Genomic DNA, 18,096 nt, shown 5'->3' on the forward strand with positions numbered 1-18,096 from the left:
AAATAGTACATTAATTACAAGACCGTCCAGTCTATTTGCAAAATGTCTTTTAAAATGTCTTTGTTTTGATAGTAACACGTTTAACTGCTCTTCCACTATGTATCTAGGTATGAGAAAACTTTGCAATCTAGACTATGTTTTTTCAGTTTATTAGGAAATTCCTCCAAATTATGCAGCCAAACCTCTCAGTTCTTCTATGAAACCATGTTTCTTGCCTTCCTGCTGCCCCTTTCTTTACTGTTTAGTTTTTTGCAGCTGTTTAACCAAAAGTTATTCTCCTGAAAAACATATTTAAAGAATATCTTTCCAAATCATTTGTACTATGCTTGATTTTTTAAATTGTGCATTCTTTTCCCATTGTGTCCCGTAAACTTTTCCCTACCTTTTGCAAGATCTTAAATCTGTATTCTTGAAACTATTTCATATGCTGCTTTCTATTGACATGCTATTTATGACGCTTGACACAGACATCAAGGCTGCAGGTGGCAAGAATAAGATCAGAGACCAATACATGAAGATGGGAGAAGGCTGTATGACAGCTGGTTGTAGGTGGACCAGGGAAACCCATTTTGTTCCCTGCACCAGGGCACAGATCAGACACATAGTGCTGTGAGGGAATATATAGGCCTTTATGTCAGTCAGAGTAGTAATGAAACAGCTGCTACTGTGAAATTATCCATCTCCAGAATCATACAGGATTGCAAATGTATGCATAGAGCCGTAGTGATACAACCAGAGTCCTCTAGGGAGCCACAACCCAGCATTACTGAATACCAGTCTCAATGGGAGACACTCAAGCCCACAGAAAGAAGGGTTTAATTCCCATTTCCCTCGCGGCTTGCTTTCTCTCTTGAGAGGTCTGTGAACTGCAGTGCAAGATATCCCGCACCCTCTCAGTCACAATGATACCGCACTGAAAGGTCAAGAAAAAGAGCTTTGCCTGTACTATAGAGCACCTGCCAGCAGGATGATGTTGATTATTAGGCCCTTTGCGAGAACAGAACGGAATTTAAAATTCAATTTCTCTGGATGGTGTTAGCAATTGCCATGGTTCCTGGCGGATTCAAAATGTCAAAGAACTGACAGCTTCACACCCCCGCTCGGACACTGGGCAGGTACAAAATGTGCTACTTCTCCCCATACCCAGCCTGCTGGCCTGCAGGACTCTGGGCTTGCTGCAAACAACCGTTCTGCTCTGGGAAGAAAAGGTCCCTCCCCGACTAGGGAAGCGAATCTTGAAGTCAGCTCAGCCCTCCTGAGATTTCTTGGCCAGGAGAGGGAAATCTGCCAAGTCGTGCTTACTTGCGTGAACAATACCAGCCCCACTGGGAAACGTAGCAAGGCTGCATTATGTTTCCATTGAGAGGAAGGGGGCGATCCAGTTTTCTCTGGGTGTTAGTGCTGCTACCAGCCCGAAAACTGGGTGCCCGCATTAACCTCGTTGAGCCAGATGCTGGCTAATGGGAGAGGGCTGCAGACAGCAGCCTGCAGCCGCCTGAAACTGCTCTGAGCAAGCGTGGTTTGTATGCGAGGGACCGTGCCTGGCTCCTCTGCACTCAGATTCCGCTTCCAGCAGCAGGTGCTGTCGGCTCTGCAGGGATGCTACCGGTTAGGGAAAAACGCCTGGGGCGGGGCGGGCGCTTCCCCGAGCCTCGTTCCGTGGAGGGTCCTGGGCTGGGGCCGTTGTGTTCCTCGGGGGAATGGAGCGGGTGTGTGGGTGTGTGTGTGAATTAATAGATTGAGGAGGATGGATGGAAGGGGGGAAATTATGGAGAGAAGAGAAGAATCGGCAGGAGGAAAAGGATGAAGGGGGGAAAATGATGGAAGGGGGGGGTGAATGAAGGCGATATGAAAGGAGGGGAGAAGGCGGGAGAGGTGATAGAGAAAGGGGTGAAGGGGACCAAGTAGAGCGCAAAGGGAGACCAAGGGCGGTGGAAAGGGAGTGGGGACACGAAGGGGGGCGCGCGAAAAGGAGGCCGAAGGACCCTGCGCGCGCTTCGGCATCCGTGCCGCATCCGTGCCCTCCGCTCTCCGCGGGGATTCCCGGACTCTCCCCGAGGCGGGCGCTGCCTGCACGCAGTCGGTCCTGCCCCGCCCGGTCCGGCCCCTCGCGCCTCCGGCCGAGCGGGGCCCCGGCGCCGCCACCGCCCCCCGACGGGGCGCGCGCGGGGCAGGGCGGAGGCGCGCGGCGCTGACCGCCCCCGGCCGGCACCGCCGCCCGCCCAGCCCGCCGTCCGCGTCCGGCCGCCCCGCTGCGCTCCCGTGCCCCCGCAGGGGCAGTAGGGCCGGGCGCGGCCTCGAGGGGCGAGGGCGGCGGGGCCCCTGGGGCCATGCGCTGAGCGCCCGGAGCAGCCGGCGAGCGAAGTTGGGGTGGAAGATGAACAACGCTGGTAAGTGCGCGGGCCTGCCGGGAAGGGTCTCTGCTTCTGGGCATCTTTTCCTCGGGGCCAGCAAACGCAGGGCGGGCTTCCTTCCTCCGGCACCTTCCTTCCCTCGGGCGGGCACATGCCATCGCCAGAGCTGCACCCCCTGCCCCCGGCACGGCTCCTCCGGGGCTCGCATTCCTCTTCCTCCAGGCATCCCTCCTTCGGGGTCGGCAGATTCTGAGCCGTGCCGCTGGGGATGGCACCGCTCCCCCGGGCACCCTCCGTCCGGGTCCGGCCCTCCTTTACCCCGCCACCCAGCTCAATGGCTCCCTGAGGCTCTGAGTGCCCCGTTGCTTGCCCAGCCGGTCAGGGATTAAGGGCGAGCGAGGTTAGGCGTTCCAGGGGCAACCAGGTTGGCAGACCGGCAAGGCTGCGCTTGCTAAGGGACACGGCTGTGTGCCCACTACTCCCTCGGATACGATCAAGCGTTCACGAAGTTCCTAGGGAATTTGCTGTGACTTTTCTTTCCAAGAGTATATTTTTGGGGAAAAGTAATGTTTTTTGCAGAATTTGCTCTCTAACGCAAACCCAAACTCTTCCTCCACCTTTCTATTAACTTTTCAGATGTTTTCCTTGATGGAAACTGGGAAGGAGAAAGAGACAGAATAAGGGAACAAGGTATTCAACAGTTAAAACATAAAAAGAAGGCACCGGAAAACTGGGGCAAACTTTAAACTGTCCACCAAGATTTTCTGATTTTCAGGGGTGAGGCATGTGTATGAAAAACATAGCAATGCAGGAAACAATTATTGCTAACTGGAGTTATTTAGAAAAATTTAAAGCTGCTTCTAGAATGAAAGAGGAAGAGCAACAGTTCTTTTTCGTTAGCCCTAAAATTTTCCATTGTGTTTCCTTGTTCCAGGTGAATATTACTGGGCACCTCACTTGGAATGTATGGGTACATCCTGAAGTCCAGGGATTTTACTGCTAGATACCTTGCCCTACAACTGTTCTGTATTGGGAAACTGTGAATTATTGCTTGCCAAAGCATAGGAATATAGGATTGGAAAAGTTCTTTTAGGTCAAACCCAGCAGTCCTCTGTTGTATCAGTGTATTATACCATTCCTCTGAGTTTAAAGCAAAAAGGTTCTCTTTCCTCTTGGAGTAGGGAGTGAGACGCTTTCCTAAAATCTAGTGATATTTCCATTCTATTTTCTGATCCTAGTCTGAACTTGATTCTGTCCCTCCCAGGAGATAAACTCATTTGAAAATGAAGCCCAGCCAAAACTAACTTTAACAATGATGCTCCTACCTCTCTTCCTTCATCTGTCCGTTATTTAAAACAGACCAGCTCTAATCTCCTCCTGTTGTCAGTGGAAGTGCAGGGTAAGGAATATCAGATGTATCTATTTGTAAAGACTTAAACTTCATTAGCAGTTTTTATTTTTCAGGTATGTAGGACCAAAGGGGACTGCCTTCATTATCAAAAGTGGCACCCATTTTTACTACTGCTTCTATTAATTCCTCCAATTATATCCAAAACAAAAACTTTTCAGGTAGCTCTCCTGCTATTCCTGGTTTTCAGATCAGATTCAACACCATTTATTTCTGTGATTACATTGTCCTTTTGCTTAAAAATAGTTCTTTTCCTCTTCTGGTGTTTACCTCCAGGTTGTATTTATAGAGTGCTCATATCCCTTCTCAGCCTTTGTTTTGTACGTTTGCACAATGCAAGGAATGTCTCCCCCATCAGTGCAAAGCAGAACTTCCTACTGAATCTGAAGGAGAGGGATATTTATTAGCTGGTACAACTTGGGCACCAGCATTAGCTATCTTTGTATTAAAGTAATGCATAGCACCGGTAAGTACAGTCATATGGGCAGGCATATATGGCAGCTGTGATCTCACAGAAGTTAAAATAATGACAGATAGAGAACAGGAAGGGAGATATGGATTATCCTCAGAGATGCAGAACTGATATGAAAAGAAAGATGAAGCAATCTACCCAAGGCCACAGATAAGAGACCAAACCAGCCTCATATAACAGGACCTTCCAGACTCTAGTAATTTTTTTTGCCAGGTGCTGAAATGATGCTGCCCATAGGAAAAATGTACAGACATTAGACTCCAGATTGTTCAGGGATATAAGCAGACTGTATATTCTTTCAGCTGCTACTGAAAGTGATACAGGAAAAGATGCTGACCTGTCAGAGAATTTAACCATCTTCTTTGCTCCTAGGAAGCAATATATGAAACAACACATTGTCTGCCTCAGTGTTAAGTTACTGTTGTGAAAACAGAGCCAATCTGGCAGCATTGCAAACACTTACAATTACATTAAAAATAAATATGTGGTAGTAGTTTAGAATCAAGATGATTTGTCGTGTACATGTGGTTTTTCATAGCTGAGCTCACCAGCATGAGTTCTATGTATAGTTGGCTAGAGACTGAAAACATGGGATAATTTCTAGGATCAAGATATTTTTGGTGTTGAAACATACCTCTTCCTGATTTTATTGCCTTTTGATTTTTTCCCCTTCTCCAGCAGGGTTTCACTGTGGGATATTATGCTATTGTTTTATATTTACAGAGGACTGCAGTAAAGCTATATAGGTAACAGAAATTTGTAAGGTGCTAACCTGATATCCCAGAGTCATAATGCATTGATCTAATCATAGAGGATGTATTCCTGTAACTGTACCTAGCATTTTAGTTCTGCAGGATGGGATGTGCTTTGACAGCCCAGCTGTAAATACTGCAGTTATGGCTTTCAGGATGATAACATTCCCATGGGAATTGTTGGGACAGTTACTACTGACTATAGGTCTGTCTTTGCACTGTGTAGCCCTCTTGCTGTATTCAGAGTATCTTTGATCACAAGAACGTATACTGGTAAGAGAGGACAGATGTTTCTCAAAAGTATCAGACTTAGGAAAAACATGAGATACCATTTTCGTAAATATCTGAGGCATTTAGGGGCCTGTTGATTTTGACCAGGACCTCGTATTTCAAGTTCCTGAAGTCCAAATTCTCAAAAGCCATATAAGTATCTAATATGTGTTCAAGTCAAACTGGTACCTGAATCTGGACTGAAATCCCAATTGATAGGAAGATTTGCACTCCTACATCATTTGAAAATCCTAGTCTGAATACCTTTTCCATTTCAAGTTACTCCCATGCAACTCTTTTCACTTCTTATGTAATTTTTGGAATCTCAGACTTTTCTCCAGTAGTGTGAAATAAGTGATGCACTTATATGCTGTAAAACAAAGAGAACTATTTCTGCATCAAATATTGCACAATTAATGATATGGAAGAAACAATAATAAATGGGATGTTTCAATGGAAGAAGCAATAATAAATACTGGAGATATGAGCTGGAGATACAAGCAAGGCAGCACTAAATGGAAATAAGGGCTTCATTTTTTTAATGAACAATTAATTACAGGATTAAAATACAGTGATACTAAGGTGTATAGTCCACCTATTCCTGATTTTAGACCAAAGCCTCCTAAAAAATGAGTTTTAACTTCATTCTGATATAGCTATGTGAAATTACAAAGCTCCTGATCAGAGCTGAACAAGACTTTCTGATGTCCTTGCCTGGAAATTCCCTCTCTACCTCCTATTTCTCAGACACTTTCCATCTGTTATCTCAATCCCTTCTTCCTGGGCAGAAGCAGTGGCAGACAAGACTTGGTTTCTGCTAGGATTCTGGGTTTGGTGCAGTCTCATCCCACTGTTGCAATATTGTCCCTTCATCTTCCCTGTCACTTCCACACAAAAGCTCTGCAAATCCCTGAACAATGCATTTCTGCCTCCTGTCCTCAGTGCCTTTCCCATTTTAACATATGTCTGAGTTGAATTAATGCCAAAGGCATGAAAGAAACACAGGTCCACAAAAGTTCATTGCTCCTAAAAACCTACTTTCAGCGTCTTAAAAGAAGCCTGAACTGGATTGCAGCACCAGTCAGGGCTGGAACCAGTATCTGCACTGTGGAGCTATGTCCTTTCTTGAGCCACTAGCAAAGACTATCGCCCTGGGACATGTCTACATACATCCAGGCAAATGTGAAACCTAAGTGTTTAGTTAGTTCTTGGTGGTGGTGTTTTGGAGGTATGGTTCCCTATAAGCCTTAATTAAATTCTAGGCTAAATTTGAAATCCTAAATTTGAAAACATTTGAAAGTGGGTAGTTGCAGTATGCCTGGTAACATCGCACTGCAAAATGTATATTGTTTCAAAGAAACACTTGAACAGTGAAGGCTGCATGGGTTGATTGCTATTCCAGGAGAGCTATTCCAGGTGAGCTGCTAGACTACTGTTGACTGCTTAGAAACTTGGACAGAAGGAGACTAATGTAATGCAATTTCATATGGATCATGGCAGGAATAGAACTATGCAGGGTTGCCTGAAGGAAGGTGGGTAAGGAGAGGAAGTGGTCCTTGTCAGTACAAGGAAGCCCTGAACAATAAGGGGAGGAGCAGGCTAAAGGAATTTGTATTCCCCGAGCGTTTCCTTTTAAGCACAAGGTGGGTGTGTCCCCCTCCAACATAAAATACATTCTAAAATAAACATGCACAATTATTTGTGAGCATACACGTTGCTTATGGTGCAATGTTGCATTGTGTCCATTTAGAAGTTACAGCCAGAACCTTTCAAGTGGCTCAGACAGCAAAGGAAGCAGAAATTGAAGTAGAATGAAATTGTGATAAAAGCAAGAAGTTGTGCTTTCTTTTGTTTGGGTTATTTTTTAAACAAACATTTGCACTCCTCCTGCTGCCTCTTCCTCACACCCCCACCAAAGAAAAAGGAAAATTGTTTAAGGAGCCTTGTGAAAGGCAAACTCAATGGACAGAGCAGTTAGGGAAAAAACTGTGTAAGGAAACAGTAGTGACCAGTAGCTGGCACAAGTGGGTAAGAGAAGGACATGATAATGCCTGTTACTAGACTGTGAACAGGGTCCATTACCATAAGTTCTATTCCGGCAGCAGTGTTACTGAAGGTAGCAGAAGGAAAAACTCAAGATTATTTGATCATTTTGCTGTAGAAAATTATCACCGGAGTGAAAGTTTCCAAAAGTTTCTGACTTAATGGAGGGGGAAAGACGAGTTACCCATTCTGCGATTAGAAGGACACCCAGCAGCCTAAAGCAGCAGTGGATACTGTGAAACACCACAGTAACTGCAGACTGGTGAATACACAGTTCTCTCTCCTTCCTTTATCATGAGTTAAGTCTCCCACATGTGGCTGGATTGGATAAAACTCCAGATGCAGAATGAAGCAGTAGGTGAGCTAAGGCGCCTGCTTAGAACAGACTTTTCGTTTCTTCTGGGCTGAGATCACTGATTCAGTTTTTAACTTAGATGAAATTTCTCTGGTGTCTTTTAACTCTAGAAAGACTGTTTTCTGATTACATCAGAATGCCAAATTGTCAACTTCTTTCTGAGTATCAGAAGAAATTTCAGGAAGGTTAAGAAGATCAGAAGAAACAGCCTTTTATGTCTCCTAGAGTCTAACCAAACAAATGAGCCAGTATTAGTACAAATTACTCCAATTATACTAGAATAACAGTAACAAAAGTGTAATGCCGCCAAATATCAGGACAATCAGAGAATCCTTTTCAAGCAGTTTGCATTCAGTATTCCTTTATTCTCAGTACAGTGCACAGCTCAGTTCTAACTGTCTGCACTTCTACATATCCAAAGTCTGCATTTCAAAATACTTTAAATACAACAGCATAGTAGCTACATTTTCTGAAACTTATACCATGATTTTGGATAGGATTTCATGAAGGAACAGTGACCCAACTTTTGAGATGCTATTCTGTGAGTAGGGCATGAAGATTATGCACAAAGAATTGTTTCTGTCTCTGTCATGATGAAATAGTTTGTCCTGTGCTTTTCATTACAATGGAGAGCCCTTGCTTTTCCACCACAATGTGTAAATTAAAATTATAAAAATAGTTAGAGATTTTTGATTGCTTAACTGTGTAATTGTCTATTGATGGCTAGGAAACAGCAATAGGAGGAAACCATTTCTCCCTACTTCTTACCATCTGTAACCATTTGTTATGCTGGCTTCTTCACACTACATATTTAATCTCATAAAAAATCTCACAGGGGAGGATCCCTATTGCTGCCTATTTATGCAGTCTTTCAGCATTTCATTTAGTTTTTGAAGGATATTAATTTCAGACCAAGACAGCTGGAAATGGCTGTGTCAGGCAAACTACTGTGAATAAAATGGTGATAGAGATATGATTTAATTCACATAGCTTCAATTTATTTTATTGCCAGTCTGCTTGATTTCTCCTACAAATGTGTCAGCACTACCACTAGACGTATAAGGCTAACCTTATGTTGCAAGGTAATTAACTTCTTAAAATACATTTTGTTTTTTAGAGAAGTTTGTACCTGCAAGGGATCCTGGCATTTACAGGAGGAATGGAGGCTCTTTTAACTAAAGGGCTGAAGAAGCTGTACACTGAAAACAGAATTTGAGCTTAAACCAGTAACTCTCTTCATGTTTTGGGTTGAAGTATGACACACCCTTGTCTGCAGCTGTACATCTTTCCCCAAGTGTGTTAGGGCTGCATCTAGTTCAGTTCAGTTTTGACCTTAAACTATGCTCACTGGAATAGTTACGATGCCACATGGAAGGACATATGGACTATATGCTTTGCTCCTTCAGTTCTCCTTTCAGAGTTCAGCCTTTCATTGGCTGGACTACTTCTGCATTACAAGTCACTGATAAAGTGTCTTGCAGGATATATTCTTTAATAAGAAACCAAGATGACTAACATGACTTTTGTCTCTTTTCTCTAGAATTCTCAAAGCCACCATTAGCACCAAAACCAAAGATTATCGGTCATCTTTCTCCAGCACCTGTCTCCAAATTTTCTCCTTCACTACCAAGAGCTGATATTCTTCATAACCAGAACTCTGTGTCTAGGGGTCCCAAACCACCTATTGCTCCCAAGCCAAAATTCTCAGCTGACACTGAGGGCAAATCCTGTGTTTCTACCAACAATAATTTAAATAAATGTGCAAATGGGAAACTCATGTGTCTTGATGGAGAGCTGTGTGAAGGAAACCGATGCAATGCTGATTGCCTAGAATCCGAGGCAGATAATGAATACATTGTAATTCCTGAAGCTCAGCTGCCCAGCAAAGACTGTCACTATTTGGAACATGAGCATGATCAAAACCTAGATTCTTCTGTGGAAAATGAAGTCTCAGAAACTCCAGAAAAGGTGGAGAAGGAAGAGGATAACATAACTAGTGATGAGAATACCAGTAATCAAGAAGTCGTTGAAGATGAGCACCATAACTCTTCAGATACTGCTAAACCAAGGGAACCAGACTCTGAGGAGTCATCCAGAGACTGTGGCCAGTCCAAAGCACTTCGTGAGGAGTCCTTAGATGTCCCAGATGGGGATAACGATGCTACCAAGAATGTAGATGAAGATGAGGATGTTGTAGGTGATTGTACTGAAACCAAAAACAGTCAAGAATCTTCTTACAACCTAGAACTGCTCAAGGACAGTAGTGATTGTGAGATTGACAGTGTGAACATTTTGAATAGAGATGAGGAACTAATGGGTGACACCTGTAGAGATACCATTGCAATGCCACTGCCTGCAGATGAATCAATCCCAGCTTGTGAGAAGGCAGGGCAAGAGGAGGAAGAACTGCCTAAGATTTTAGAAATGGCAGATGGGTGTCTAGCACATAATGATGACCACAGTGTGCATGCACAGCCTGATTTGAACATGGAAGCGGACTTAGAAAATGATGACTGTGCAAGCCCTGACATGCTGCCTGAGGAGGACAGTGAAGAAACAGGTCCTGGCTTAGAACTGTATGGAGATGAACGTGGTGCCAAAAATGGTTTAGCAGAGTTCATCTATCAAACAGCAGTTGAAGAGGAGGAAGTAGACCCAAATGAGCACAATAATACAAACACAGGAAATGCCAATGATGGCTGCCAGATCACTGAGGGGAGAAGTGAGAAGACATCAGAGCTAGCCCGTGAAGCAAGGAAAGACTCTGGGAAAGGGGAAGAAGAAACTGTGAATGCAGAGAATATGGATGATGGCTGTCAGATTGCACCTTGTGAGAATGAATGTGGTGAGGAAATACCCATGGAACATTCAGACGAGAATCTTCAAACAGAAGGGGTCTCTCTGCTTGAAGATGGGATGATTTCTGACAGTCTACCTTGTAGCCCAGGGGTGAAGCCAGAGCTGGAAGATGTGACTGTTGAAAAGCATAATGAAAATACTGTGGAAGCCTCTAAGTCAGATGAGTTGCAACTCAAAGACAATGAGGTGGAAACAAACAGCCTCAGCAAAAGTGTCTCAAGTTCACTCCAAGGTGTACCACTTGAGGAAGACTTAGAAATCTGTAAACATGGCAAAATTAATGTCGAATGTGGGACCAAACATGTTTTGCACGAAAATCTAGCAGTCCCTGAAGTGGTCACTGTGAGTGATGAATCAGAGAAAAGAGAAACGAGCAGTGATTCCCTAGATGATCCTTATGTGCTTCCTGAAGAAAATGAAATTGTCCATGATGTGCAGACTGAGTTAGGAGGTGATCATAGTAAAAGAGATGAATTAGGCATGGATGGTGAAAACAACTTGCTGCCCATTGATCGTAAAAGTATTGTCACTAGAACACGATCTCTCTCTGGGAGAATGCCAGGCTATGTCCCCGAAACTGTTCCAGAAGAAACTGGACCTGAAACTGATCTACCCTCTTCTCGAAACGGCTCTGGGACAGAAGAGTTAAGCAATAACTCCTTTTCATTGGAAGGAAAGCCAGTAGAAGCCAACAGGGCTTTACCAACCAAGTCAAGACACTTTATTTTATATCCTCGATCTTATTCTGTTGAAGGGAGAGAGATACCTATCTCTGTTTACAGAGAAAGTGATGTCTGTGTACTGGATGGTGTTAGAATAAAAAGGACAGAAGACAACTTGTCTTTGCCTTGTGTCAATGGTTCCTCAGGTAGTTTTTCCCAGCAAAATCATCTATCATCATGTGGCATATCTACTCCATCCTCAGTTGTTGATATACCACCTCCGTTTGAACTTGCCTACATCACCAAAAAGCCAATCACTAAAAGTTCACCTTCACTTTTGATAGAGAATGACTCACCTGCTAAGTATTCCAAGAAAAAGAAATCTTCTTTTAAGAGGTTTCTTACTCTAAAGTTCAAGAAGAAAAGTGAAAATAAAGTCCATGTAGATGTTAATGTTTCTTCTTCAAGGTCCTCCTCAGAGTCCAGCTATCATGGGCCTCCCAGGCTGATGGAGCTGGAAAGGAGGAGCCTAAGTAGCTCACCTCAACTAAAATCACATGTGGAGAAGCTCCGTGCATCTGAGTCTCCCTCGGCTGTTCTTTTCTATAAGGATGGCAAAAGAAAAGGAACGCCCAAGTCCTTCAGCAGGAGTGTGTCAAGGGTGGAGTCCTTTGAGGATAGGTCCCGACCTCCTTTCATGCCACTCCCATTAACGAAACCTAGGTCTATTTCTTTTCCCAATGCTGATACATCTGACTATGAGAACATTCCTGCTATGAGCTCTGACTATGAAAACATACAAATTCCTCCTCGGAGATCCACCAGAGCAGGAACTTTTACCGAGTTTTTTGAAGATCCGAGCAGAGCATTATCTGTTGCTAATGAGAACGATGGCTACGTGGATATGAGCAGCTTCACTGGCTTTGAGAATAAGCAGCAAACCACAGACCAGGAGACAGAAAGGTACTGTAAGAAATTATTATGTAAGACCTGCTAGCCTTGGCCAAACAAGCAAGGCCTTCACTGCTAGGTATTATAGGCAGATTCTCCATGTTGGCTGACTTATACCCCTCTCAGAAAATGCTTACAAGACAGATTGGAAGAATACAAGATAAGCCTTTATCAGTGGGGAAAAAACAAAAAGACATCAAATTAACTCCTTACTTTGTAAATTAATACTTTGTAAATTAATAGGATATGGATCCTATGATTTGCAGGCAGGAAATTCAAAAATACTTGGTTTATCCAGTGGATCTAATTTTTGTGGCTGGCAGGGGAAATGGGGAGAGCTTGCTTTGTTCTTCAGTAAGAAAGGCTTCGGACTTCTTGACTGAATGAAAAGAGAGCCTTTGCTGGAAGGGGTCCTGCTTCTTTTTAAAATTCCTGTCAATTTCTCAAAACAATAATATATACATGATTTATATTTCAAAGTACATCATTTAAGTGTAGACCAGAAAATCCTAAGTCATGAACTAGTCAGGCTAGACAGTGAATTTTAGAAGTTGCATTAAGGGCTGTCATCACCCTTGGACAGAGCTGCTAACTTATAAATTAATTAATAGTTCTGAAATCATATGCACTGCTAACATTAATAACAATTCCATTAATAATTCATTCCATTAGGTTATTTGCAAACAAGAAAATGTCCTTTTCATAGGAACGTAGGAGCAATGCGCTCAAAACCTTTGAATTTGCACCTCTTGTCAAATTATCGTGTACAATCAGTGGAAGAGATGTAAATAAGAGGAGTGTTTTCTGTTAAGTTCGTTTTTAATGGATAATGAGAAAAACATGATGCAAAGCAAATGAATGGAAAGGAATATCTTTAATGCAGTTGCCTTTTGTTAGAGCTGTGTGAAAAAGATAAAGATATTAGAAGTAAGGTTTTCGTGCCCATTTGCATCCACCATTCCCTAAAAGATTTAATATTTGTGTTTCTTTGCAACATTTATTTTTTTCTGGTCATCTCGTCATTGTGGATGGAACAAACCATGGGCATTTCACAAATCCCACACAGGGTATTTTAGACTTAGGGAGTAAAAGAACTTTTCTTTAACACCTCTGAATGAGTCTTGCAAACCATTTCTAAGACACAAATGATGTGGGGTAGTGAGTAGGACATGGGGAAAGAGTGCATCAAGGCTTAAACAGTGGATCCAAACGCACCTGAAGCTGAGGGATGTGGAACACAGGCCTGTGGTTTAGCTCTTTGGAGACGATGGCTGCCTGCAGTATTGGAAGCTCCAGTGATGTTGACACAGGGACATGGTGGAGCTCAGTGCAGCTTCACAAGAACACCACCACATCCCCAGAGCAGCAAAAGCTACATTGCTCACTTGCTTTCAGTCGTTTGCATTTTAACCAGCACACGGACATTTGCTTTTGAAAAGGCTGGGCAGTTCTTTGTGTCCATGAAACACCACCCATTTTAGGTAGTTCTTGAAGAACCAAGTTAAAAATATTAGGTCTACGTCAATTGCTGTGACTTGGGCCCATTTATGAACTTCCTGTGGAAGCCTGTAGTTTCAAAGGGAGAGCCAATCCAAACTGGTTCAGGAAGTCTCGAGGTCAAGGCACAAACATAATTCTTCAGCCTGCTGCTTGTTGTGAATGCAGTTTTTGCCATTGGGGGTGAAATGAAGGCTAGGCTCCTGTACAGCCCTCTTATCAAGATAACCAGGGTGGAGGGGAAGAGCACCAGGCAGACATAATTACCGCTGAGATGGCTATAATTTACTGTATTTGTCAGCGTGTTTTGGACAAAGACATGCCTGAAAAGCTTTGATGAAATGTAAATACACATCCCATGTACATACACATCCAGTGGCAAAACAAACTTGAAGAAATCGTGTATGGTTTAATTGTAAAGCAAAGCAAATTGTACACATGCATACATGATGTATGGACATAGATGTTTTATTTGCTGCTAAAGTAGTTTGGCATAAAAATGCATTGCCATGGATTTAAGATTTCTAGTAAGAATACCTACGAAACATACCTCTACCACAACCACGCAGGGATAAGAATTTCTTTGAACTGCACCTTGCTCAGAGGCTTTTTTCAGCTGTTTGAGAGTACAAGTGTGTTGGATTAAACCTTTTCAATACCTGGTATTTGAGCCCATTAACTTCTTTTTTGTGGAACTTTTTCTTTTATTCACCCGTAGAGCACTTGTATTTAGCATCTGGTGATACCTTATGGAATTGCTACATTGTTGATGAATAGCCAAGTACAACTTTTCTATCAAACTTCAGAGAACAGAATGCGAGTGTTATAAAAAATTATTATAAACCAGGAACCTTCCCTGCTGTGTATGACTAGGGAACAGTGGGGCGGGAGGAGACTTCACAGAAACTCTCTGATGAGAAGATTCACTGTTTAATTTTCTTGCTTAAAAGAACAGACATTTGAGGTGTGCTGCTATGCAGCTAGCAGGAGAATCCTAACAGCAATACCAAGATTTTAATAAGCTCTGAGAAATACAGCTGTGGTATTGCATCAGATGGGCACGAGGAATGGCCACTAGAAACTCCTGAAGCCTTTCACTCCTTGAATAAAAAATGCAGCTGAAGCAATAGGTACAGCTTAAGCACCTGATTGTTTTTTATACAGGTGGAACCTGCCCCTTCCTATGATAATTCATTCAGGTGAACAGTGGCCCAAAGAAAACCATAAGGCTATAGTTGATTCTGTCCCAACAAAGAGCAAAGGAGGGGGAAGCATTCTAGAGATAATCAAAATAACCTGGTATACAAGGAGTAGTTGTGAAAGGAAAAGCAACACCAAATTTGCAAATGTTTCTGACATTTTCTAGGAGAGAAGGGCAGAAAAAAGACATGTAGTTTGTTAGCTGGTTTTGTTCTTGATGCCCGTGTGCTGAGCACATCAAGACTTCTCATCCCAATGAGCAGTCCAGTTACCATACTTTCCTCTTTATGGTAAAACTCAAGGAGAATTTTGTCAAGAAGTTAAAATCAACTCATGCTTTGTTTTTCTGCTTGTCCTAGCTAGAGCTGCTCAGTACAGGCATGGCTATCAGAGGACACCCAAAAAAGATACACATGTTCAACACAGTTCAAGCTGTCTTTTGGCTCACTGCTATGTATGATAATAGCAATGTTGCTGACATTACCCTGCATTTGTAATAAAAGCAAGGTATATCTATACTGGAGACAAATCTAGGCAAAGCAGGCTTCGAGCTACAGATTCACCATAGATTTTAGATAGCTGTTTTGGGAAAGATTTTTCCCATCCTTTCCTTTCTTGCTTTCACAGGAAAACAGATTCTAGCCACTCAGTTCCTACTTGTCTGCTTCTTAAATCCCTGCTCTATGGCTACACTAAGCTAGCATGTACCCATAGCGTTGATGAGACAAGAGCCAGAACTTTGATTTTGTAGGTCTAGCACTTCCCAGTGCTAGTGTTATGCTAATGTTTGTCATGGAGGTAGCACAGAAGTGGTCTACTGCTGGGGCTTAGCTCCTTTAAAGATCTGTATGGGTCAGATGTAAGGAATTTTGCTGACAGTCATTAAGCTGAAGAGAACCAAAGTGATCATGAGCATTGTGAGAGGATTTTTAAAGTAATCTAAGTTTTTAAAATCACTTATAAGAATCTCTGCATAGTTTTCCTTTATGTCAATGTGAAATGTGCTGTGTTCTAGATCTTGCAGATGGGAGTAGGTCCCATAAAAATGCTGTCACAGAGGGAAGGAGGATCAGGGCCTGAGCCTAGAGACAAGAGAAAGAGACGTTGTCACTTGTGATCTGGTGAACATGATGGAAAATAAAATCCCATGAGCTTTCATCAGTTCTTGAATTTTGCAGCATAGACCTGAAAGCAAGCTCATTGCAGAATAAGGGATCTCAGAACTATACTTGACTTCAGGCCGTGCACAACCTATTGAAAATCTTGACAACAGCTACAGCCAGCTCTGACATGAGTGATGTTTTTATTTCTGTTTACTTGAGTATTGTCTGAACTGCAGCAAAGAATTAGAAAGTGATAGCAGTTAATGCAGGACTTCAGGCTGTTTATAGACAGGGAGCAGTCTGCGGGAGATAACCTGATGCTGCTGAGAGCTGGGCACAAGCATGTTTCACCTTGCATTATCAGGCATTAGAGACAGAAAAAACAAGATCTTAAGGGATCTTGGATAGCAGAGTTTTTCTAAGAAGCACCTCTGAGAAGTGTCTCTAGACAGTATCAGTAATGTCATATATAATACCAAAGAATGAAAGATACGTTGCCCACATGCAAGTATCAATTTTTTCAGTAGCTCCATGACTGCTCTCCTGTTTCTTCATATCTGTGGAGCTGCTTGTCTTGGTTCATGCTGGGGATGCAGATGTGTGGGGACAGTATATGTTGTGAGGAAGCCAGTGTGCTCCCCCAGCACAGCTTTGCATTGCACATCACCATTCTGCACGCATAGCACAGCCTCAGAGGGCTGCTGCTGCTCAGACACAACGTGCTGGATTTGTTTATGAGAAATCACAGTCTCATATACCTGGCAGGAAATGGTCCAAAGACCTCAGCAGATGTTGGCTTTATTAGTAGGTGGACTTCATTGTGATGGCTACTTTAATGATCAAATTACAGTGCAGAAAAGAAGGAATGTGTACCTAACACCCTCTTCATATCCTGAGGGGTTTTATGCCTGGGCCGACTTCTCTGTCTTCACTATTTTCATTAAATGATCCAGAAATACATTTCAGTGAGGTTACACAAGAGGAGAGAGTCTCATGCATATTGCAGAATTATCCTGGATGATGATTATGGAGCACAGAAGTGATATTGGAGTGATTTAAGCATTCCTAGAACCATGCAAAAAGAAAGCATGTGCTGCAGACAGGGTGATGAAATGTTTTTAATGGTCAGGCCTTTTAATGTCAAAAACATGACATGTTATTGCATGCCTTGTTCTGTGCATGCCTTTCTCCTCTCCCACCCCCACCAGGAGCCTGAGAAGATTTATTGAAGCAGAGATTGCACATTAGAATGCTGTAGCCTTTCCAGAATCCACTGCTCCATGACACAGGGTGTATCTCTAGATAAGATTTGTAACAAAAGCAACAGAATGCTATTGCATTTTAAACGCAAATCCAGTCTAGTAGCTTGTGGTTTGTTGTGACACCCAGCAAAGTTATTTATAGTGCACAACACATTTTTAATTATCCTACAAGAATTCTTTTGCTGGACCCAAAGAGGGGTTAATGTAAAAACTTCCTCTGCAAATTTGGTGTTCAGTGGCATACAATAATTAATTTTACTTTAATCAACCAAATAGACTTAATGGATGGAAGAACATATTTAAGAGGTGTTATTTGTTTTGCCAAGAACCCTCTTAAAGAGCTTATAAAAAGATCCTTTCACTTGGGTAGCTGGCTGGATTAATTAGATGCTATCCATGAAAGTTCTAGAACAAACAGATTTAGACCTATTGTTAGTAAGTGCCTTTTGGTGTTCTGTCTGACTCATTCTACACCAGCTTTATCAGTATCACAGGGATACTCAAACTTGTTTTTCTCAAAAGAAATACAGCTAGGTACTGATGAGCTGAGACAAGGGATATTTGCATGTCTGCTCCACAGTCTCCATCCAGCTATTCTCAGCTGTCCCAAATTAAATACCTCTTCAGTCTGTTGGCACTTTGTCTTTTTGCCTTGCATACATTTACTAAACTTGGATATTAACCCACTGCATCCCCCTGATGGGCCCTCATCCAGGGTAGCTAGTTTAGTGTTTCGGATGAAAGTCTTTTATCCTCTTACATGCCAGGTATCAGTCTGCATTCTTAGTTGTGAGAGTTGGCTAGAGGAACTCAGAAAAGACTCTTCATTAGCACACATGTCTACAGAAGTAACGGACTACATACACTACAACACACCTTTAAAGTCAAATCTTCTGGTCCTTAAATAG

The 18,096-nt window shown here is 42.7% G+C and overlaps 1 protein-coding gene across 4 annotated transcripts in view; it reads left to right on the forward strand.

The window, feature by feature from the left end:
* Nucleotides 1–2,317: 2,317 nt before the first annotated feature.
* The window catches only part of FGD5 (FYVE, RhoGEF and PH domain containing 5), a 76,106-nt gene continuing 60,327 nt past the window's right edge, over nucleotides 2,318–18,096 (forward strand). For all 4 annotated transcript variants that reach the window (XR_015805936.1, XR_015805937.1, XM_014874292.2 and 1 more), the window contains exons 1-2: nucleotides 2,318–2,390; nucleotides 9,195–12,138. Coding sequence is in view for 2 of the 4 variants with exons in the window: in XM_014874292.2 (XP_014729778.2) it covers nucleotides 2,378–2,390; nucleotides 9,195–12,138 (2,957 nt within the window). In the remaining 2 variants the exon portion in view is untranslated. The remainder of the gene's footprint in view (nucleotides 2,391–9,194; nucleotides 12,139–18,096) is intronic.

This window comes from Sturnus vulgaris, chromosome 11, assembly GCF_052056855.1.
Source record: "Sturnus vulgaris isolate bStuVul1 chromosome 11, bStuVul1.hap1, whole genome shotgun sequence".
Classification (NCBI taxonomy): domain Eukaryota; kingdom Metazoa; phylum Chordata; class Aves; order Passeriformes; family Sturnidae; genus Sturnus; species Sturnus vulgaris.